The sequence below is a fragment of the Hippopotamus amphibius genome, chromosome 2 (assembly GCF_030028045.1).
Source record: "Hippopotamus amphibius kiboko isolate mHipAmp2 chromosome 2, mHipAmp2.hap2, whole genome shotgun sequence".
NCBI lineage: Eukaryota > Metazoa > Chordata > Mammalia > Artiodactyla > Hippopotamidae > Hippopotamus > Hippopotamus amphibius.
The window spans coordinates 230,215,934-230,239,287 of NC_080187.1; the positions used below are offsets into that span (position 1 = coordinate 230,215,934).

At 37.7% G+C, this 23,354-nt stretch overlaps 2 protein-coding genes across 8 annotated transcripts in view; one reads left to right on the forward strand and one right to left on the reverse strand.

Annotated features, from left to right (window-relative positions):
• The first annotated feature begins 513 nt into the window (after positions 1–513).
• Positions 514–23,354, forward strand: part of STYX (serine/threonine/tyrosine interacting protein) — a 39,526-nt gene continuing 16,685 nt past the window's right edge. Inside the window, exons 1-11 of one of the 7 annotated variants that reach the window (XM_057723932.1) lie at positions 1,051–1,370; positions 1,792–5,876; positions 11,473–11,505; positions 12,883–12,936; positions 13,765–14,882; positions 16,670–16,767; positions 19,527–19,587; positions 19,997–20,033; positions 20,470–20,509; positions 20,603–20,653; positions 22,365–22,437. In XM_057723932.1, the coding sequence (XP_057579915.1) occupies positions 14,829–14,882; positions 16,670–16,767; positions 19,527–19,587; positions 19,997–20,033; positions 20,470–20,509; positions 20,603–20,653; positions 22,365–22,437 (414 nt within the window). In that variant the 5' untranslated portion in view covers positions 1,051–1,370; positions 1,792–5,876; positions 11,473–11,505; positions 12,883–12,936; positions 13,765–14,828. Of the gene's footprint in view, positions 877–1,050; positions 1,371–1,791; positions 5,877–11,472; positions 11,506–12,882; positions 12,937–13,764; positions 14,883–16,669; positions 16,768–19,526; positions 19,588–19,996; positions 20,034–20,469; positions 20,510–20,602; positions 20,654–22,364; positions 22,438–23,354 lie in introns of those variants that run through there. The other 6 variants (XM_057723933.1, XM_057723930.1, XM_057723931.1 and 3 more) reach the window with 6 other exon arrangements.
• On the reverse strand, positions 662–1,315 carry LOC130844732 (uncharacterized). Its single transcript, XM_057720813.1, has one exon. The coding sequence runs from the start codon at positions 1,313–1,315 to the stop codon at positions 662–664; it is 654 nt and encodes a 217-aa protein (XP_057576796.1).

Here is a 23,354-nt window from a genome sequence, read left to right on the forward strand (position 1 = left end):
AATGGAGGCCTCAAACTAGCCATCTAATACACAAACTATTGAAGAGTTCTATTTCTATATATGTTTAGGAGTATATTTCATAAATATGATTATAAAAAGTAATAGTGTGTGTGTCAGGTCCAGGTCAGATATCCGTGTGATCCTTTTTATTTTGTCCATTGTAATTTGCAATTCAGTTGAGTGACTTTCTTGCTTTTTCACTTTGGTGGTGGTGGTGGTGGTGGTTTTGTAAAGAATCAGTTTGGTGTACAAATCTTGAAAGTTTATGTGTGGGTTCTTCCACTTCTAAGCTTGATTTTCCTCATGTTTAACAACAAAAGAAAGATAACGTCATCTCCGTAGGCCCGGAGAAGGTATTATATACTTGAACTGTATTACCAATATAGTATTAACTGACTCAAACGCCTTTAAAAAAAGATATTAAAAGGCATATACGTTGAAATGTTGACGCTTAGAATGAAAGGAAGAGACCTTTCTTCAGTGTTACGTACAAATTAGTGGGTATCAACTGTTTCTAGGGTTTCTTCTGTCCGCCATTGTTTTCCTTGACATTTTCGTTGCCATATTGCTAAGTATTCTGAAAAGCACACCGTTTCGATTGGCTGGAAGGCGATGGTGTTTCATTCTCTGGGTGGCATGAGGTGATTTTCAGGTGAAGTCTTCATTCCTTACTCAGGATGGTGAGAGGGGAGAGAACCATCGTTTCCTTTCGCCTGCCCGTGTACCGTGGCTGGGATGTCTGCCCTGTTCTTATACCGAAGAGGGATCTGCGTGCGATCCGCAGAGGGCAGCGCTGATGCGGGCTAGCCCACGGCCTTTCCCGGGACCGGCCTTCGCGCGTCCCCTCCGACCGCAGCCTCGCCGCCTCCGCACGCGGTGAGCTCCGGCCCCGCCCCCCGCGGCCCCGCCCCCCCGCGTCTGCGCTCTCGCGAGGGGGCGGGGCGGCGGCGCGCTGACACCTGGCGGCCGCGGGGGGCGGGCCGGAGGCGAGCGTGGGCCGGGATTGGCTGGGGCGGGGCGGGGGGGCGGGGCGGCGCGGGGGCGGGCATACGGGTGCAGGTCTCGGCTGGGTGCGGGCGGCTGGGCGGCCTCCGGGGCGCGGAGGCTCGGGGGGCGGGGGGAGGCAGACGGCAGCGGCATGGCGGCCGGGCGCGAGGCGCCCAACCCTCCTCCTCCCGGCTGCCGCCGCCGGAGTCGCCGGGGCCCCTGGGTCTGCGCGTGTGAGCCGTGAGCCCGCCGCCTCCCCGTCAGCCCGCGGTCTCGCCCGCTCCTCGCTCTCCCCGCGGCGGGGCCCGCCCGGCGCGGCCGGGGCCATGGAGGACGTGAAGCCGGAGTTCCCCTCGCTCCCGCAGGGCAGAGAGGACGCCGAGGTGAGGCGGCCGCGGCCGCTCGGCCGGGGCGCCCCGGGCCCTCCCGGCGCCGCGCCCGGCCCGCCGAGCCGCCGAGCGGGCGGAAGCGGGCCCTGCGCCCGCGCGGGCGGGGAGCGGGCCCCGCCGCCGCGCGTCTCCGCCGAGGGCCGGCCCGCCGGGGCCCCGCGCGCGCGGGAGGGGTGCGGCCGGGCGCGGACGTGCGGCGGCGGGAAGTTGCCGCGAGTCGTGGGTGGCTGGGGCGTCCGGGGGTGGCGGTTGGCGCTTGCAGGCGAGCCGGGACCAGCCGAGGAGAGGGTCCCAGCGCCGGCTCGTGCCACTCGGAAAACGTGCCCTCGGGCGGGGGGCAGGGTGGGGAGGAGAAGTCTTCACCGCGTCTTCTCCCGACTCGAAGTGACTCGAGTTCCGTTTCACCCCGTCTCAGGTCTCCCGTCCCTGACGTCTGCATTGCGTTCTTGTTGCCGGTGTAGAGAACTGTGTGGTATTGCAGACGTCTCAATTCGGGTTTTTGCGAAGACTAAATTACTAACAGGACAAGGATATTCAGTGGTGCTTTAGTGGGATCCGAAGAGAAAGAAACCTAAAATTTCTGTTTTTAAGAGATCATTCCGTTTATACCAGATGTTCACTCTGTGGAATGCCTTCATTTGTGGTTCACATTTTTTACTGGAGGGGGGATCTTTTGCTGCTGCTGATAATCCTTGAGAATGTCATGTTCGAAGAGTAGACTCTTAAATAGGAAAAAAAGTAGAATTTACGTTAGGTTAAAAATGAATTCACACTTTTTTCTTTGTTTTGTACGGACTAATGTGAATGAGGAGTATGCTTTTACATCCTCACAATGATTCCGTAATTTCAGCACTGGAAGCAATATTAGAAATAATGCAGAGCCATTCCCACTTTTAAGGTGAAAAAAATGTAGCTTTCTAAGAATAAATGATAGACCTAGCACAAGACACTAGTGAGAACCTTGGTCTCCTCAGTCTTAATACACCTCTCTTCTTCCCTGTTCTAATCTGAATAATTCTAGTTTACAGTGTTTACAGACTTTGCATTTAATCTTTTATTGTGTAAATAACATAGCTTATCCTTGCAAAGATTATAAAATCTTATGAGGGATATAGCTTACTTCTTTCCTGTGTCGGACAAAAGTAATGCTGAAACCTAGTGTAAAAGGATGTACATATTATCTACTGAAAGCCTGTTCATCGCTTATTTCATGGCATTGGATGTTTGTTATCTCTCTGTTACAAGTGACAAAAACCAGAGGAGCTTAAGCAAAAAAGAAAAGAAGTAACTAAATCCAGAAAGTTGGGAGTGCAGCTGGTCCCAGGCACTTGACTGGACTGTATTACAATGCATCAAAACTGCCGCTGCCTTTCGTTAGTGCTTCTCTCTACTTTCTGTCAGGGTGTTCTTTTTCTTGGCCTTCTTCACAGTTATGCAGTTTGGCCATCAGTTGCTTGAGGGTCACACCCTTACAGCATGCACACTGAGGAATAAAAGTGCCTTTCTCTAAGCTTCAGTGTTTCACATCTAGAGGATTGGCCCAGTTTAGGTCACATGCCCATCCTTTGGATCAGTCAAGAGAGCCAGGAAGGGGTGAATACAGTGAGGGGTCCAGTCTAGGTCAGATACTCACTTTCTGGGCTAGGGGAGCGGAGTTTATCATTGCTAGCCCTCCCACCATAAACCGTAGGAGTATTTCACAGAAGATGCAGAATGCTCTCTGGGCACGCAGAATTATAAATAACCATTGAATAGGGCATATAATTACTCATGATAAACTGACTAATAAAACAGAAGGTTGATTTTCTAATTTCCAGTGAGATTTGTAAAGCAGCAAATAGTCTTACATGGTTATGGTGAGCAGTCAGCATAGTTCCTTCCACACAGGAAGCACTAACAGGCACAGTCCAAATCTTGCTTAAATAAAAAAGAAATTCAAGTACAGAGACTTCAGTAACGACTCTTAATGATTGATGTGATCTGGCTATGATAATCCTGTCACTTCTGTGAGAAGATTACGTCCAAGTTTCTGGAAATACTGGTCAGAGCACTCTTTACAGGATAGCTCCTAGCAAAAATTTAGCTGTTCAGATCAGTTTGCAAGAAGATTGTCATTCCTTTAAAACTGCTGTGATTTCCCATTGTTTTGAGGATGAAGTTCAAACCCTTAACTTGTCATCTGCACAGTCCTGTGTGAACTGGCATCACATGCCTCTCTAATCTCATTAGGAGCTACTCTTCCCCTTGCTCCATTCTCTGTGTGCCCTGTCCATAGTCGTCTTCTCTTAGTTTCTGGAATGCTTCAGTTTTGTCCCCCTGCCTCAGAACCTTTAGGTTACTATTTTACCCTGCCATGACTGCCAGCATTCCTTTTGCCCTCTCCTAATTAACTACTTGCTCTTGGGTTAGATCTCACTTCCCTGATTTTGTCAATTCGTCCTGTCTCCTCTCCCATTCTCCAGACTAGTTCAATCCCCCAGGTTTATAAACCTCTGTAGCACTTGGTACTTTTACTTTCATACCTACCTTTGTAACAGGTATCATACGTACAATTTTGGTCGGTCTCTGTTTTCCATGATAGCCTGAAAGTTTCTTAAGGGCGCTTAGTCACCAGTAAATTCCTGTCTTGTTTGCCACTATTTCTTTCATTTCACAGTGTCTGATATATATCGTAAGGTTGATGAATTAGTGAAAGAATCTTGATTGGTTTTGATAGTAGAGTCTTGTGGCAAGATTACAGTAGTATTTTTACATGTGAATAAAAAAAGCAGCTTACAGTAACAGTTTTTAAACAAATTAGTTACACAGGGCTGTTGGTTTTATAATTCAAAAATAATGTTTTATTTTCTTTTCTGATTCTGTTTTGTGACGTGTCCCAGCTCAGGTATAGTATTCTGATGTTTTGTTTTTGTTTTTTCTAAACTCCCCCAACCTATATTTAAAAAAAAAATCCTCTTAGTATTTCTAAAAGTTATGTGTTTCAGCCAGCCTGATGCATCTGGTGATAAGAATTAATGTCAGCCTATAGCCTTTGGTGCATTTATTTACTTGTTTATTGGTCTTTGAACATTTTTATAGCATGTTTTCTGTCCCCTAAATGTGATTTTATATATAATGTAACTGCATTTGCTTGAGAAGGAAGAAGAGAGCCTGAAAGATGTTTTATTCAGTGGTACCTTCTAGCGCATAGTGATGATTGAAGGATTTTCACTTTTGAATTTCTATCAGAAGCATGGTGTATTTAACAGTTGAGGATATTTTTAGCTTAGCTGGCTTGCTTTGGTTTGAGAAATATAGTTGGACTGCTTTGCTAATCATCGAAGTTTGGGAAATTGATTTTACTGATTAACTATACTAGTAACTCAAAATAGATCATTGGCAGTTATAATGGGAGTCTGCCCCATTAATACGACCATCTCTAAAGTGATGGATTTTAGAAACCATGTGGGCAGGCTGAGATTAAGATTGAGTGTGATACATGCAAGACTTGGTTATTAGAGACGTGTTCAGACAGATACGTGTCTGGTAGAGCAAGACGGTAAGCATGAATGACTTTCAGAATCTTGATCTAGTCCACTAAATGCAGAATTGGTAGACAAGGCAGGGTTGATTTGTTACGTAGGTAGTCATCAGGGCTAGATAAACATAGAGGGTAGACTCCCAAGATCAGGATCCGATGATAGCACCAGGAAATGTGCCACGTGAAGTTTTCTGTGAGAAAAAGCTTTCTAGGTTTCAGAGGATCCGTGCTTCTTACAGCAAGTCATGCCTGCTGAAGTAGGCTGCGTGCTTGTCTGTCCTGTGAAGAGTAATTTTCATTCTCTTCTGTACAGCTTGCTTTTTACTCCTGTAATCTCTGTTCTATAAATACAGCATACATGTTCTATTGAATACAACCTTATGAGAAGCTCAAAATTTATTGGAAGCCTCTTGTTTCACTTAAAAATTCATGTGAATTTTGCATCCTCTTCCATATGTTCATGTTTGTTTTAATATAAATGTTTTAAATTAGTGAAAATATTTTTTTCTCCAGGAAAAAAACAAACTTCTGATAAAATTGATACACCAGAAAGAAGCACATGTTCATCCTGTGGCTTTAAGTGCCATCTGGCATATTGGGTAGTGTTCCCTGGAATATATGTCCATTTCCCTATATATGTTCCTCTGTTTTTCTTCTTTCATCACACAGTAATGTAGAGATTTCATCTTAGGTGAACTCAAAAGTACACATTTCTTGAATTGCTTTCTTCTTTCTCACAACCCTGATGAGTTTTTTTAGGAAGATAAGGCTGACTGTTAGACTACTAGAGAATCTTTAAAAGAAAAGAAAAAAGAAAGAAAGAAAGAAAAGAAAAAGAAGTAACATCCATAGAATCTGGTGCCGTCGATCACCTCGATGCCTGGCATGTGGCCGGCAGTGTGCTCTGTGACTACAATGACAAGAGTCTTTGACCTAACTTCCTTAAAAATTTTTCTGTATAAAAAGGTTATAACATACTGGTAAGTTAAAAAAGCAGGTAAACATTCAGTTTGTACAGTTTGATTGATTTCCCCCTCTACTGGCTTGTAAAGTTTATATTTCTTCTATTAATCTCTATAAATTAATCATTATTATTATTTTGTGTAGTCAGTATTTGTTTAAATGCAACTATATGTTTTCCATATAGTCCCTTCTTACATTGAGAGACCTGTATAGTGTAGTGATTAGGAGAATGGACTCGAGTCAGACTACTTGAATTTGAAGTCAGGTTATGTAGGCTCTCTGTGCCTAGAATAGAAATGTAAAATAGAGACAATAGTACCTTCTCTTCAAAAAACATCTTTTAGAAGTTCCTTTAATAAAAGTCTGCTGGTAGTAAACTCTCTTTTGTTTGTTTTTGTTTGTTTGTTTGCATGGAATTGTCTTTTATTTCACGCTTGTTCTTGAAAGATGATTTTCTCAATATATATTCTAGACTAACATTTGTTTCACCACTTTGAATGTATTATTTTTCTGTCTTCTGGCTTGCCATTCTTGTAGTTGAGAAGTCAGGGTCAGTCGAATTGTCTTTCCTTTGTATATAATCTTGTCTTTTTTTGTCTGGATGCTCTCCCTTTTTTTAACAGAGATAAAATTTACATAGAGTATAATGCACAGTATTAAGTGTAAAATTCAGTGAGTTTTGTTAAATATAGACACCATGTAACTACTGCTTCTATCAAGATATATGGAGACCATTTCTCCCAACGTAGAAGGTTATCTCATATTCATTTCCAGGCAACCCCTACCCCACCCCACATTCGGCAACGAATATGACAGTTTTTATAACCATAGTTCAGTTTTGTCTGTTCTTGAACTTCATAGAAATGGAATCATGCAAAGTGGACTGTTTTGCTTTTGGCTTCTTTCACTGAACATAGTATCTGTGGAATTCATCTATATTGTGTTTGTGAGTAGTTGACTCTTGTTACTGAGTGCTGTTTGGTTGTATGAGCATCCCGCGGGTGGACATTGGGTTGTTTGGGGTTATGATGAATAAAGCTTCTTTGAGGATCCTTGTACCAGTCTTTTTGTGGACCCATGTTTTCATTTCTCCCTGCTAAATCTTATTAGTGGGATTGCTAGGTGAATAGGGTAGGTGTATTAACATTTCAGTCTATACTCAGTCCCAGTTGCTCCACATCATCACTAACAGTTGGTGTTGTCACTTTTTAACTTGAATCATTGTGGGCATGCAGTGGTATCTTGTGTTTTTAATTTGAATTTCCCTAATGGCTAATGATGTTGAGCACTTTTTCATGTGACGTTGGCCAATTAGATCTTCCATAATGAGATGCCTGTTCACTTCTTTGCCCATTTTAAAAATTAGGTTTTCACTTTATTGTTGGTGTGTACTTTTGTATTTTGGATACAAGTCTTTTGTTGGATATATGTATTACAAATATTTTCTTTCAGTTTGCGGCTTGATCTTTCATTTTCTTCGTGTATTTCATTGAGCAGAAGTTTTTAATTTTCATGAAATCAAATTTACTAAGTTGTTTTTGCTTTGTGCTTGTCCACTTATTCCAGCACCACTTGTTGAAAGACTTTTCTTTCTCCATTGAATTGACTTAATGTCTTCAGGAAAATTAATTGACTGCATATATGTAGGTCTTCTGTCCTGTCTTCTTTTCCATTCTTCTATTTGCTTTTAGTCTGAAAAAAGAAATTCTTTCTGTGTTTGCTGTATTGCTGTTTCACTGTTTAATTTACCTGTGCATTTCTTTCCCTTATCCTGCTTGGGATTTACCGGGCTGCATATTTCTGAGGTATCTTTAACTAGTTTTGGAAAATTCTCATTAATATCTTGTGTAGTATCTCTCCTTTATTTTCTCACCCTTCCTTCTGGAACTTAGATTCTATGGATGTTAGACCATTTAATTCTATCTTATATGTCTATTAACTGCTCATACTTTCCAACTCTGAATTTAGTTCATTTCATTAATTGTGTTTTCCAGTGCACAAATTCTCTCTTTAACTATGTCCTTACTTCTGTTTAGCCCATTGACTTTTCATTTCAGTTGTACTTTTTCAGTTCTACATATTCCTTTTGGCTCTTTTAAAAATTAGTTTCTTAATTTTTGGTCAGACTTATGGTACTCATTTCTTTAAATATATTGTGTGTTGTATTTTTCATTGTTGTAATTAATATGTGAGGTCTTTGTGGATGTGATTCGGTTGTATCGCTTTTCATGGTGGCTTATTTCCTCTTTTTTTTTCAATAATTTTTTATTGGGAATTAATTGGAACTTACACGTTTGAATTGTGTCTGATCTAGGTTTAGGGTGTGTTCCTCCAGAGAGAAAATGCATTTGCTTCTCTCAGGAACCCAGGGACACTATTTACCCAGGACCACTTGACGTTAAATTTTCACCTGGCCTCACAAAGATAAATGAATTCTAATGCCAAACCTGAATGAAACACAGATTGGTTAGGAAGACCCACCCCACCACTACCACCACCACCTGCTCAGAACCAAAGCTAGAAAAGGCAAGAGGACTCCCTTCTGTGGGGGTGAAGTGAGCCCCCACTCCCGCCAGTTTCTCTTTCACTGAGGGTGTTGCCCTTTGGGGCCCCAGCTCTTGGGTCTTGATATGACTCCGCACTTTGAGCAGGTCCTAGGCTTTGTCTCATGTGCAGTGCCGTTTGAAATGAAGGCTATGGTGAGGATGTGGAACAACTAGAACTCCCGTACGTTGTCGGTGGGGGTGTAAATCGCTCTTGGAAAACTTCTGACATCGTCTGGGAAAGCCAAATATAGGCCTACTCTGTGATGTAGTCATTCCATTGCCACGTACGTATCCAGGAGAAATAAATGCATTTGTCCACCAAAGAGCATATGAAAGAGTTTTCATAGCACCTTTATTCATAACTGCCAAAACCTGGAAGCTACTTAAATCTCCACCAACGGGAGAACGAGTACATTGTAGAGTATTTATACAGCAGTATGCTGCACAGCAGTAAAAAGGAGCAGACTACTGACACACAGCAACATGGATGCATCTCACAGACATTAGGTTCGGTGAGATAAACCAGACATAAAATAGCACTGCTGTATGATTCCACTTACATGAAGTTTCAGAACAGACTAAACTAAACTCTGTAGTGATAGAAGTCAGTGGTTGCCTCGGAAAAGAGGAAATATTGACTGAGAAGAGGGATGATGGAAATCTTCATCTGAGTGGTGATTATGTGTGCATGTATGTTTGTACAAATTAATTGAGCTCAGCCTTCAGATTTGGGCATTTTAGCACCTCATTATAAGTTCTTTTATACCTCCATTGTAAAAGAACAGAAAGACATATAAGGCCACGAAAAGACCAGCAGATCTTCTCAGGATGCTCTGTTTCAGTGCTTACTACCCTTCCTGGGTTTGTGCTTTCTTGTGTTTATGGGTGTGTGTCTATCTGGGGATTTCCCTCACTACTTGGTTCAGCTGTGCATTTAAAGATACTTTTAAAAATGTATTTTAACTGTCATTTCATAGATGGTTTCTCAGGGTTTATAAGTCCACTGCTGAGACCAGTTTTCAAGATTAAAAACAGAAGATGTATTTTGTTTCTCTATTTTAAAAAAATTGCTGACTTTCATTGTAGGAGTACTATTCTCTCTTTCCATTAGAGAGGTATAACATTTTTACCTTATGTGTTAAAAGTACTTTTCTGGGGCCTCCTAGGTGGTGCAGTGGTTAAGAATCCACCTGCCAATGCAGGGGACATGGGTTCGAGCCCTGCTCCAGGAAGATCCCACATGCCGCGGAGCTACTAAACCCGTGCGCCACAACTGTTGAGCCTGCACTCTAGAGCCCGTGAGCCACAACTGTTGAGCCCGTGTGCCACAACTACTGAAGCCCACGCGCCTAGAGCGCGTGCTCCACAACAAGAGAAGCCACAGCAGTGAGGAGCCCAGGCACCAAAACGAAGAGTAGCCCCCGCTCACAGCAACTAGAGAAAGCCTGCGTGTAGCAACGAAGATCAACACAGCCAACAAATAAATAAATTTATTTTAAGAAAAAAAGGTACTTTTCTGGCTTGGGGAATCTGAATGGAGGGTGAAGGGACTTCTTTGCACTGTTTTTTCAACTGTTCTGTAATTCTAAAATTATTTCAAAATAAAAGGTTCTTTTTAAAAAAGAAACGTTTTGCAGTTTTTAAAATTTATTTATTTATTTATTTTATTGGCTGTGTTGGGTCTTCGTTGCTGCACATGGGCTTTCTCTAGTTGTGACAAGTGGGAGGCTACTCTTCATTGTGGTGTGTGGGCTTCTCATTGTGGTGGCCTTTCTTGTTGCAGAGCACAGACTCTAGGCACGTGGGCTTCAGTAGTTGCGGCACATGGGCTCAATAGTTGTGGCTCACGGGCTCTAGAGCGCAGGCTCAATAGTTGTGGTGCACGGGCTTAGTTGCTCCGTGGCATGTGGTATCTTCCTGGGGCGGGCTCGAACCCATGTCCCCTGCGTTGGCAGGGGGATTGTTACCCACTGTGCCACCTAGGAATTCCCTGCAGTTTTAACTTTAGAAACCTAATTACTATTTATATTTCTGAGTTTTAAGCAACCAAGCTAGAAACTTTTGGGATGTAGTCCATTTGCAAATGAGGACTATCTGTGCTATATTTGTTTGGTTTTTTTGATATTTGTTTATTTCTTTGGCTGCACCAGGTCTTAGTTGCAGCATATGGGCTCTTTGTTGTGGCATGTGGACTCTTAGTTGTGGCAGGCAGACTCTTGGTTGCGGCATGCATGCGAAATCTAGTTCCTTGACCAGGGATCAAACCCGGGCCCCCTGTATTGGGAGCGCAGAGTCTTACCTGCTGGACCACCAGGGAAGTCCCTGTACTATATTTGATTGTTCATTTCAATTCATTGTAATTGCTCTTTTTCTAACTTTTAAAATATTTTCTGCCTTTGCCATTTTGCATTGGCATTTTGCATTATTTTCCAACTTCTTTCTCTTGGTCTGCATTCCAAGAATGAACTCTGTACTTTTGTGACGTGTATCTTTAAAGGGATTTGATTTAGGCAGAATCTTAAGTCCAAGGAAAATATGGGAAAGTCTGTTTGATAAGCTTCTGGCAGTTTAGATCAAGAATGGCAAGTAAATACCTCTCACATTCTGTTCTTTAATCCACTGCAGGTATTGCTCATTGATCGCAGCACTCTTCTTCCTTTAGTCTTTCTCCACACAGGGTTTCAGGTATCTACTGCCAGTTGATTAGAGTTGGCGTGAATGACAAAAAGTCTATTTGACATCTCTGATTTAGAGCATCATTTTTGGGAGAAACTTCTGGAATACCTATTCTTATAATTATTGAGCTATTCGATCCATTATGGAGTAACATAATAATAATTTTGAGAGCCCAATTATTTAAAGAATTACCTTACTCATTGTTTCTTGTCACTTAAATTTTCAGGTGTTTGTGAAGCCAATTGAATCTGCTGTTTTTATAGACTATTCTTTTAAGAATAATGTATTTTTTAAAAATCCATACACTTGTGTATCACATCTTTAATGTTTAACTGGGTGGCATTTTTCATGATGTTATTTACTTTTCTTATGTTTTCCTTCCATTTTTAAGGAGTGGACCTACCCTATGAGACGAGAGATGCAGGTATGACAACATTACCATTTATTCTAGCCAACCTGTATTACTGTTACTGTCATTATTAAATAATTTAACCTAATTTCACAAAGGATTTGAGTCCTGTTGACTCATGATCTGTAGGTTCATCACTGAGTATTTTAAATATTAACATATTTAAAGTTAATCGTGGCTCTTAAAAGGATGGGAGATGAAATTTCTTTCTTAGAACCATGGACATGGTAATATACGTATGTGCTTAATGAGTCACCTGTTTTTCTTCATCTGAAAAATTGGGTACAATATTTGTATAATTTCTGAAAGCAGTTTACTTTCTGTTTGTCTAGTTTAGATAAACTCAAGAGAGTTGACTGTACAGCAGATCGCCCTTTTGACTAATTGTTCATCTTTGTTTCTGATTTCCAATCAACTTTCCTAGTGAAGTTCTCCAGAAGATTGAGTTGAATACTCACCGTATGGAATGAATGAATTGGTGATAGCTAACCCACACAGCAGTACTTTTTTGTTTTGCATTTCAACTTTGCTACTCCAAAGATCAAGCAATGTCTCCCCTTCTCAGGAATCCCTTGACTTCTAAAAACCTGTTTCCTTTCTCTCTTAGTGAAAATTCACTTTTTAAAAATATGTGATTACGCATGGGTCATTTTACTTGATGCTATGGGGAATGTAAATTTGAGTAAAATTTAGTTTCTGCCCACAAGAAGCTGTTAGCAGAAGTCAGACCTGTACACAAATAATTCCCATGTCCCATAGAGCTGAACTGCAAAGTCATGCTAGTGTATAGGGCATGACCCAGCACCGCTGAGAGCTTCCTGTATTGAATCCACATAGAGTAAATTTTAATTCACCATTCAGAAGTTATTTACCTAAATTGCTGACACTCTGTCAATAGTCAAGTCTTTTTTTAAAACTGTGCAGTAATACTTTGCATAGGTAACAGTTGTAATCTTGTTTTATCTTGTACTACTTTTGTTTTGACTGAGTAGGGTTTTGAGTAATTCCAAAGGGATGATTTTCTTTATACCTGTCTTGTTTGTAGACTTTAGCAGTGAATAAAAGTAAAATTAGAGGTGTTTTAGTAATCTAGAAGACAACAATACAATATACTAATTCTACCCAAACTGCTTATAAAAAGCACTGTGGAAGTTCAAATACCTGACTTTTCAGAACTGTATTTAAACTTTAAATGTATCATTTGATTATATAAAGCACATCTGCATTTCTCTTCCGAATCATTGCTCAGTGTGGCTAGAAGATAACCCCCTAAATGACAGGCTTCTTAGCAGTTATTATGAAAGCTATGAGAACACTGCATGAACCCACTGCTGTGGTGCGTTTTGTGTAGATTTGAGTCACTGACGGTAAATAGCTTGATTCTTTTTCTAGGAAATTTTGCCCGGATTGTTTCTAGGCCCATATTCTTCCGCCATGAAGAGCAAGGTAAGAACTTGAGATAAGATTCATCAAGAGACCTTATTAACCAACTATTTGGAGTAAATTTTTTTAGTAGAAAGAGTTTTATTTGAGGAAGGGTCCACTGATACTGCGTATTAACAGTAATTGTCACTCTAGAGTACCTACTTTCCAAATTTTACTGGACCAGTGATTCTCATGTTTAACTACAAATCACAAATGAGTTTTTGTATTTTTTTCCCTTATGTTAAAAGACTTACCCAAAACTGACCTCTAATAATTTATTTACCCTCTAAGATATTGCACATCTGTAATTGCTCATCATAGTTTCTGAAAAATGTGAGTGAGAATTAAATCCCAAAATAATATACCTATTATATTCTTTGTCACATCAGTTTTTAACGTTTTAGTTAAAGGGTGAGAGAGAGTGTGTGCACACGAGAGTGTATGAACGCACTCATACACACCCACATGTTTCAGTTGAAGTGACTCGAATCCTCTTTCTCTTTTTCCAGACTTTAGAGGTCTGGGTGCTCCAGGTTGTAAAGTGTTGTACTGTATGTCTAGATGTCCTGTGTAGCTAAAGTGAAATGTATTTCTTCAGCTACACAGTTAAAAGGGTATATCTCATTCAAATACATGTAGCAGTGTTGTCACTTCCTAGAGGTTGCAGCCCTATGAATTAGACAATGCTAATTTAATTCTCCTTGAATTATAATGTGAAACATTGTATCACAAATATTTAGAAGCCAGTATTCTTATGTATGATACTTACCTGCAGTAGGTTTTATAAAACCTATAGAATTTAAAACTTTTATGGAATAATTTGCTGTATTTATGAATTTTGAATTTTAGGTGATTGGAAGTTTTTTAAAGTTAATGTCATTCCTTTTGGAACTGGAAGGCTTTTTGACTATTGAGGCATGTCTGAGTAACCCTAGTCATCTTGATGGCCTGCAGCTAAGCTGGAGGGGCGGAAGGTGGTAAAAGTATGTACGTAAATAAATACTAAGGGAAGGATGTAGCTGGTGCATAACTACAGAATTAACTGAAACTTACTTTTTAAAAGTAAAGTTATTGCCAAATAATGTAATACTCACAAATACTGGCCTTCAGGATGATTTTGGACTATTTGCTTCTTGTATTCTCTCTGTGCTTTATAAATACACCTATTATACTCTTTGTCACATTAATTTATAAGTATTTGTTTACAGATCTGTCGTCTCAAACCTCTTCCCCCTGATTTCATTAGACTGAAGTAAAGCTTCTATGGCAAAATTTGATGATTTCCCACTGTGAGTCATTATAGTATAGCTCGTGTTTCTTTTCATATCATTATTCAAAAATATAACAAAGGAATAACGGAGATAAAGAAACCTTAGGGAATAAGGTGTTCTAATAAACTCATTTAGTTTAGCCTGTCTTTTATTACATTCAAATACAGTTTTAATAAAAGGGACATATTTAGGCTCTTTGTAAGTAGTGAACTATTTCTTTTTCTAATGTAGTTTTTGCAAATTTTTCTGCATAATTTGCTTTGTATAAATGAAAGTCTGTTGAAAAGTAAAAATTATTTTGTGTTCTGTTACTTTTGGGTTCTATCTTAAGGTTTGTTTCTACTTAGTAATCTAATATGCCTTCCAAGCTTGTTAAAACAGGTTTTTATCCCTAATTATATATGTCTTCTTGTAGTTTCTCACATTAGTAGCATAGATGTGAAAACTTCACATCATAGATCAATCATAAACAAAGGAATGAATATTGAATTCACTTTGGAACTTCCTTAAATGTGAATATGGAACATGAATTTTTTTTTTAAGATTTTTTTTTCATATGGACCAATTTTCTTTTTTTAAGTCGTTATTGAATTTGTTACAAAATTGCTTCTGTTTTATGTTTTCGTTTTTTGACCATGAGGCATGTGGGATCTTAGCTCCCAAAAAGGGATCAAACCCACACACCTGCATTGGAAGGTGAGGTCTTAACCACTGGACCTCCAGGGAAGTCCCTGATTTATTATTAATCCTACCAAATGTTTACCTCCTTTCCCTTTTCTCAGGATGTACTCAGAAAATACAAAGATAATTGAACTCTAATCTATGCCAGACATAGGAAACTTTGCTACAAAAATTAACATTTAAAAACCACATTTTCTTATCTTAGGCTGCTGTAATAAAGTACCATAGACTGGATGGCTTCAACAACCGGCATTTGTTTCTCACAGTTCTGGAGACTGGAAGTTTGAGATGAGGGTGCCAGCACAGTTAGGTTTTAGTGAGGGACCTCTTCATGGTTTGCTTCCTCCTTGCTATATCCTCACATGGCAGAGACAAAGCTCTAATGTCTCTTCCTGTTGTTATACGGGCGCTGATTCCATCACGGGTGCTCCACCCTCATAGCCTCACCTGTGTCTGATTCCCTCCCTAAGCCCCATCAAGTAATACCACTGCCTTGGAGGTTAGGGCTTCAACAGAGGAATTTTAGGGAGACACAAACATTTGGTCTATAACAAATAGAAGTTATGTTTCAACCTTTTTCATGAATTATTAGTATTGCTGTTCTGGACTCTTTAATACAGAAAGGGAATTAAATATATAGGATTATAATCTGAAAATAGAAAACTCAAGATTATTAATTCTGATTCTTCATAATTTGTTCATTCATTTCTTAAACATATGATTATTTAACAACTACTGTGTTCCAGGCACTGTTTTACACACACTTAGGATGAATCAGAGAACAAAGTCCTTATTCTCATGGAATTTTATATTCTAACTCTTAAAATAACATGTCACTTGTAAGTTTCACTGAAACCTATAGTCACAAATAAAAATTTGATAGTTTTTAGAGTTGTCATGTTAAATTGCTTTAAATATAGAGACAAAAGTATCACAGAATATAATATCCTTTGGAGTTTCCAGTTTTAACTTTAGGAGAATTTTTAAACCCTAAAATGTTAATTAGATTTTGTGAATTGTATAAATTAATTCTGGCTTATGGTAGAAAAAGTGTACTGGGAGAGGCAGGAAGCAGTCTGGAGATTTGGGCTCCAGTACTGTTATTAACTGGGTCAGTGATGTTGAACAACTGTTTATGTCATAGCAGTCTTCTCTAAAAAACAAAAATCGTAGTCACTGTATATAATTACCATTTACTAAAAACACTTGCCATGTGTCCCAGGCAGTATGCCAAACATATTATCTTCTGTAATTCTCACAACTACTTGGTGAATAGGTGGTGTTTTCCTCATTTTCGTGTGAGAAAATTGAGCCACGATGCTCAGGTAATGAGCAGACTGGGATCTAGAGCTTGGGCTCTCATGACTCCAAAGCGCATGCCTTTAACCACAGTGTAGTATTATAAGTAAATAATGAAGAGTATATAAATGTAAATTATAAATAAGTAATAAAGTATGTTACACATGATACAAAAGTCAAAGGGTACAATAAAGTATGTAATGAAGGTATGGTATTGTTTCCAAATAAATTATCTTTAAGGTCATATCGAGGTGTAAAATTATAGATGTAGAATAATCCTGTTGGCCTTTTGAGGACATGTGGTGTATTAATCTTGAACCATTGAAATACTTTGCTGAGCACTTCAGGTATATTATTATGAAATTAGCTTTGATCCCCTGTACTTAAATCTCAGCTGTGGCTATATTCTAAAGATGAGTCCTGTGTATTTTCAAACATCTGTGTTACAGTAAGGTGATGTTTTTGTATTTTAAACGATATTTCTCTCCCTTTTTTTTTTATAGCTACCTATCCTACAGAAACATGGAATAACTCATATAATATGTATAAGACAAAATATTGAAGCAAACTTTATTAAACCCAACTTTCAACAATTATTTAGGTAAGAATTGTTGCTGTAATTTATAAAAATGTTAAGAGTAGCAAGCATGTAATGTAATTTTTATTTCAAGTTGATTTTGTTATGTCAGACTTTCCTTCTAGATACATGTTTTATAAAGATGGCTCATACAGTACATAATTTAAAGAGTAAACTTCCTTTAAAATATTTTAAATAAGTAGTTCATGCACATAATGTGGAGTTCTAAGTGTTCAGAAGAATGCATGCTGGAAAGTAGGTTTCCCTGTTCCTGCCCCCCAGGTACTCAGTTCCCCTCCCTACAGATTACTTCTGTTTGAGTATCTTTCCAGAGTTATGTTATATATATAAACATATTCTTACAGATCAAGTTAGCTTTTTGAAAACATGATGTATTTTGGAGATTGCTTCATATTATTACTTAGCTGCATTCTTTCTTTCTTTTTTTTTTTTTTTGCTGTGCCATGCAGCTTGCAGGGTCTCAGTTCCCCGACCAGTGAAAGCTCAGAATCCTAACCACACGTCCACCAGGGAACCTCCCACATTATTCTTTTTGAGTTGCACGGTAATCCGTTGTATTACTCGACTAAAATTTATTCAGCCCATCTCCTGTTGTTGGACGTTTAGATTGTTTCCATACTTTTGCTAACGTAGTGAGGATCCCTGTATATGTCATTTAATTCATATGTGAATATATCAGTAGAATAAATGTGTAGAAGTGGAATCACTGGATTAAAGAGTGTGAGCGTTCAAATTTTAACAGATGCTACATGTTGCCCTCCAGTGAGTGGTGTCCGTTTACATTCCCACTGTGAAGTGAGTGAGAGTGACTCTTACCTTGGTATCTCTCTAAGACAGAATGATAAAACATTTAAAATTTTCCCCAATCTCCTGGAGTAAAAATGGTGTCTTGCGTAGTTTTAATTTGCCTTTCTCATTTATCTTAAAATGATGAGGTTGAGCATCTGATGGTTTTTAATGTTCTTTATTATAGCTTCATTATTAAAATAAGGTGTATATTGTACCTGATACAGAGGCCAGAGTGTCAAAAAGGTATATAAGGAAAATGTCTCTTTTCTCCCCTAAACCCAGCTACCTATTTTATCTCTACTTAGGAGGCAGCTACTATTAGCTCTTCTTTGGATGTCATTCTAGAAGTATTTGTATAAAAGCATGTATGTTAAAAATAGTTTAATGTTCTGCTTTGTTGTTTGTAAAAATGAAAGCAAACTGAATGTCCATCAGTATAAGATACTCTAAAATATGCCATGTGAGTCCCCAGTTACAGACTGCTGCGACCATGAAAAAGAATGAAATGTTTCTTTGTGTGCGGATGTGGACTAATCTTTAAGGTTTATTAAGTGGAAACAGCAAGGTGCAGAGCCATGTGTGTACTCTCAAAGTGGTTAAAAATACTGCGGTACATTAGGCATGCATTCTTGTATATGCTTAGAAGATTTCTGGATGGACATACTGGAAAGTTGACAGTAGTTACTTCTGAGAAGGGAAGTTTAGGGTCTGGAATGGTAAAGAGACCTGGTTTTCATTGCAGGTATCTTTATACTGTTACAATTTTTTACTGTGTGTACAGATTTTTCAGTTAATGAAAACTGGTTTTAAAAAGGGAGTATCTGTAATATAAAATAAAATAGATTGAATTTTTCTGATTGCAAAAGAAATACTTGTTCTTTATAGATATTTCAGAAAATACAGAATGACACCAAGAAAAATATTTTAAAAGTCATCCATAATTCCACAACCCAGAGGAATTTAACTGTATCATTTTGGTGTATTTCCTTCTAAACTTTTCCCATTGCATGTGTGTATCATGCGTACTCACATATAGACGTGTGTGTATTAAAGACAGTGAAGAGGTCATGTTTTAAAATGCCATACTGTACCTTTCTAATTTGTGTAGAATTTTTGTTTTTAGTGCCAAAATGTCCTGGGTACAGCTTCTCTGTGATAAGCCCTGAATTTGTTGAAGTTGCTACCACCAAAATGATCATTAAAGAAAGCAGTATTGACTTTAAATTTTAATTTTATAACTTAATTACTTAACTAAGGTGTTAATAGACAAGTGGTCTTGGATAAGTTAGAAATGGAAGTTTTGTGTTTTGTTTTGGCTTTAGTTTTTGGTTTTTTGGGGGTTTCTTGGGCCACACTGCATGGCTTGTGGGATCTTGGTTCCCCGACCAGGGATCAAACCCTGGGCCCTGACACTTGAAAGCGCCGAGTCCTAACCACTGAATCACCAGGGACTTTCCAGAAATGGAAGTTTTTCACAAAGTAAGGCTAGTATATTAAAATGACTTCTTTTAAATGTTTTTCAAGGTGTGAAATTCCAGGACAGGAGGTCTTTTGATTGCTTCTTGCTCTACTGAAGTTTAGTTCAAACAGCTTTTCCAGAGAAAAATCTTATAGTCCTAGGGAAGTTGGTAGAAATAGAAGAATGACAATAAGGAAAACAGGCAATTTTTGTCTTTATTTTCTAGGTCCACTCTGATCTAGAGGAAGTTTTCTTCCTACTTGTGATTTTTCTATTTTAAGCAGATAGATTTTTTTTTTTATACTAAGATATCGGAGAAATGTTAATGTGTTATTTAAGGCTTTAAATGCTATGCTTTCAGGCAGTATAAAATCTATGGCTCAGTTCTTGGGAATATGATATTTTGAAAGTTGTTTTGCATTATTTTCATGGTTGCCAAGAAATTTTCATATTTTTTATACATGAAGAGAGTTTTATCTGAAAGTGTGCTTATCACAAAATATTTTGTTTTCAGATATTTAGTCTTGGATATTGCAGATAATCCAGTTGAAAATATAATACGTTTTTTCCCCATGGTAGGTATCAATATTTTTATATCATTTAAAATTTATTTATGATTTGACCTCTTAATCGTGGTTCTAAAAGTTAATGAAACGTTTTTCTCCTATACTACTTCTACTTTGCTATGTCTGAAAATTGTGGGATTATATTTTAAAGAAAATTTATTATTTTTAAAACCTTTTTTTTTTGATCTCCAAATATTTGAGAAATCACATATCGAATTTCTCAAATTCAAACTAATATTTAAACTTCTAAGAGTTGTGTTTGTAGCATTTTGGAGATTTTTGACTTAAGGTAATTTTTGCTCATATAAAGTAGCAGGACATTATTTTCAACATATTTTGTTTCACTGTATGTATGTATGTATTTTGTGCTTGTGTTACTCCACGTGTTTTATTATAACACGTTGTCTTTTGCCTTCAGACTAAAGAATTTATTGATGGGAGCTTACAAAGTGGAGGTAAATGATATTTCCTTGACTCAGCTTATGTTTATTTTTTAGGAAGTTATTTATTATAGTTAATTTTTTAGTTCATATCTGTCTTAAATGAAGAATATGAAAGTTGTAACTATGTATAATAGACTTCCCAAATTTGTATTTTCCTGACTTCTTGTTTCTTTTGAATAGGCTTTCTTAGATATCTGTACAGAACTAGTTTTTATATTCTGGCTCAGCTTTAAATCTCTTTAACCTAAAAGTCTATTGTAATCTCCACACAGTTAATATAAATGAATTCAAGGATTTGAAGATTAATAAGTATCCAAGTTGTATGTATAAAATACATAAAATGTTTAAGAAGAGATTTATTTTATTATGGTATGATACATAGTGTCAGTATATTTTAGCTGCTGAATCAGGTGTCTTTCTATCAGAATAACTATTTCTTGTTTTTCAGGAAAAGTTCTTGTCCATGGGAATGCAGGCATCTCCAGGAGGTATGAAGTTAGAGATAATCTTTCTTTCTCTAGCATTTAATTAATGAATTGTGTTTTCTGTTTTATTTTCTAAAATTCTTTCCCCCTCTTCAGTGCTGCCTTTGTTATTGCATACATTATGGAAACATTTGGAATGAAGTACAGGTAAGAAAGTACTCTGAAACCTAACCACAATTTAAATTCTCATTAAAATAAAACTTAATGGAGACAGTTTGGGAGTTTGAAGTTCATAGTCATGTTTGATTTAGGCAGGCCCTTTAATCCCATGGTTAGCTCCTCATCTTTGTAGTTTATCTACCTTGTATAGATCCACTTAGGCTAACATTTTGTTATTTTATGGAGCTAGTGCTAACTGTTGTTATTTTAAAAACCCAAGATAATTATAGTTGGAATAAGCCACGGTCAACTTCTTGCTTACTACTAGGGAGTTTTGGTTAATGTGAGTTTAAAAACTCTTAGACAAAGATGTAATTGCTTGCTTTGTTGAAAAGGTTACTTTATTATGTTTTCCTTTAACAATAGTTGGATAAAAAAGTACCTAAGAATTGTTTTAGTGTCTATTCACAATTCATTGTCTGTCTTATCCAAAATCATCTTTTCCAAGCATATTGCAAAGACAGAATCAAGAGAAAGAGATAGACTGATGAGCTTTTCACCCTAAAACAAACAAAAGAAGCTGACCAGTGTACAATATTTTCTTTCATAGTGTGTCTTGTACAAGTTAGAAATCTATTGTAATCATTGATACCTCCTTCTCTTTCACTCCTCGTCTCCCAAACTGATCCATTACCAAATCCTATCTGTTTTTTGTCCTAAAACATCCCTTGAATCTGGCTCTTCCTCTTTATCATTATTTAATCTCCCTAATCCAAGCTCTAGTCACGTTTCCCTTGGACTCTTCCAGTAGTCACCTTCTTAGTGGTCTCATGTTTTCTTTCCTTCTCTAGTCTATTCTGTTCTCCACACCACAGTCAGAATGATTTTTTTCGAAAGAGAAATCTGATCATATATTACCTTACCCTGAAACACTCACAAAGGTTTCTAATCCTTAATAATTCTTAACATGGCCAAGGAAGCTTCACATGACATGCCCCCATCAACCTCTCCATTCTCATGCTGTGTTCCCCGTTGCCCTCTCCACTTGAGCTATGTTCAGCGTTGGATCCACATGCCTGACATATAGTAGACATTCATATGCTTTAGTTTGGTATTTTTTATCTTAAAATTATAATGGAAAAGTTTGTCAAAGTGTTAATTCTTAAATATTATTTGAATACAAATGCTTGGTTGATTTAATTGAAAAGATTAATGCTTGGTAGATTTTGTTTCATATATTCTCTTTATTGTTTGATGCCGTGTCAGTAATAATAATAGTGAAAATAACTTCCATTTATTGGGTTTCTGCCATGTGCCAGATACTGTTCTAGGCACTTTTATCTCAACAACACAAGGAGGTCCATATACTTCTCATTTAACCAGTAATAATATCTGAGCATGTACTGTGTGACAGGGGCTATACACGATGTGTTCTACTTATCTTCCGTCTTTACAATAGTGCTCCAGGGTAGAGTTATTATAATCCCCAGTTTACAGATGAGAAAAATAAAGCTTAGAGAAGCTGAGAAGTGTCCCCTAGAACACACAGCTGGTAAGCAAAGAAATTGTGATATTTAGTCTGACCGTGCTGTCGGTTTTTCCACTACAATTCACTACCTCTCTGTAGTACAAGCTGTATGATTATGATTTTCTATTTTAGGTAAATTGTTAGGTAAGTTCCTATTTTAGATAAATTCTGGAAAAATTGAGGTTAATTCATGAGATATTATTGCCTTAGTTTTGTTTTTTTTGCTTTCAGAGATGCATTTGCTTATGTTCAAGAAAGAAGATTCTGTATTAATCCTAATGCTGGATTTGTCCATCAACTTCAGGTAACTTCTCTCTTCTTCAGCTCTTTAAGGCCGTCAAAATGGCATAAGTAAAATCTTATGTTCATGTAATTTAGTTGTAATATTTACTTTGTAAATACTTAAAAATTGCCATAATCTGACTAATTTGATTCTTTGTTCAAGTTTGCATCTCTATTTAAAAGTATAAATATTTTCTTAAAAGCTGCCGTTAACAAGAAAAGAGTCAAAAGCACATTGTTAACTCTAAAGTAAAATAATTGATGCTACAAATGTCTTCAATTATTTCTCTATTTTAATCACACATACAGAGCGTAAGAGAGTTTTGCTTCTCAGTGTATTACACACAGCAGCGCCCACTATTTTATATGCTTTATCTTTTCCCTGTTCTTTCACATTTTGATGACGTCTAGAAGGTGCACTAAAAAAGACAGTAAAATAAACCTGTGGGTTTATCTGATTAATTTATTTAATTTTTCTCCAAGAAGGAAAATCATAGGTTGAAGAATGTGCTCTGGCTGATTCCATCCAGTTATGCAGAAATAAATCTCACATTGAGACATCCAGAGCACTACAAAATGTCTCAGTTACCAAACTTTAAATTTTACTTCATTTTTATTTTTAATTCACTTTTAGTTTTTACTTCATTTAGAAGAGAAAAAAAATACTCGTGGTTAAAAAAATAAAAAATAATGCCTAAGAAGAATACTTGAAAAGTAAGTCTCCTTAATAGTATATCTTGAAGATCATATGTAGCTCTACCTACATAATATTTTTATCCATATATGTACATAGATGTATATATGTATCACAGTTTTATATGACCAGTTCCTTATACATGTTTAGATTGTTTCCAGCCTTTCATGATTTGAAACAACATTGGAAAGAATATTCTGGAGGTACATATTTGTTTACATGCTTGAATGTACCTATAAGATAAT

Bases quoted from the DNA above. Each gene is read 5' to 3' on its own strand.
- LOC130844732 (XM_057720813.1), bottom strand. From the start codon at position 1,315: ATGGCCCCGGCCGCGCCGGGCGGGCCCCGCCGCGGGGAGAGCGAGGAG.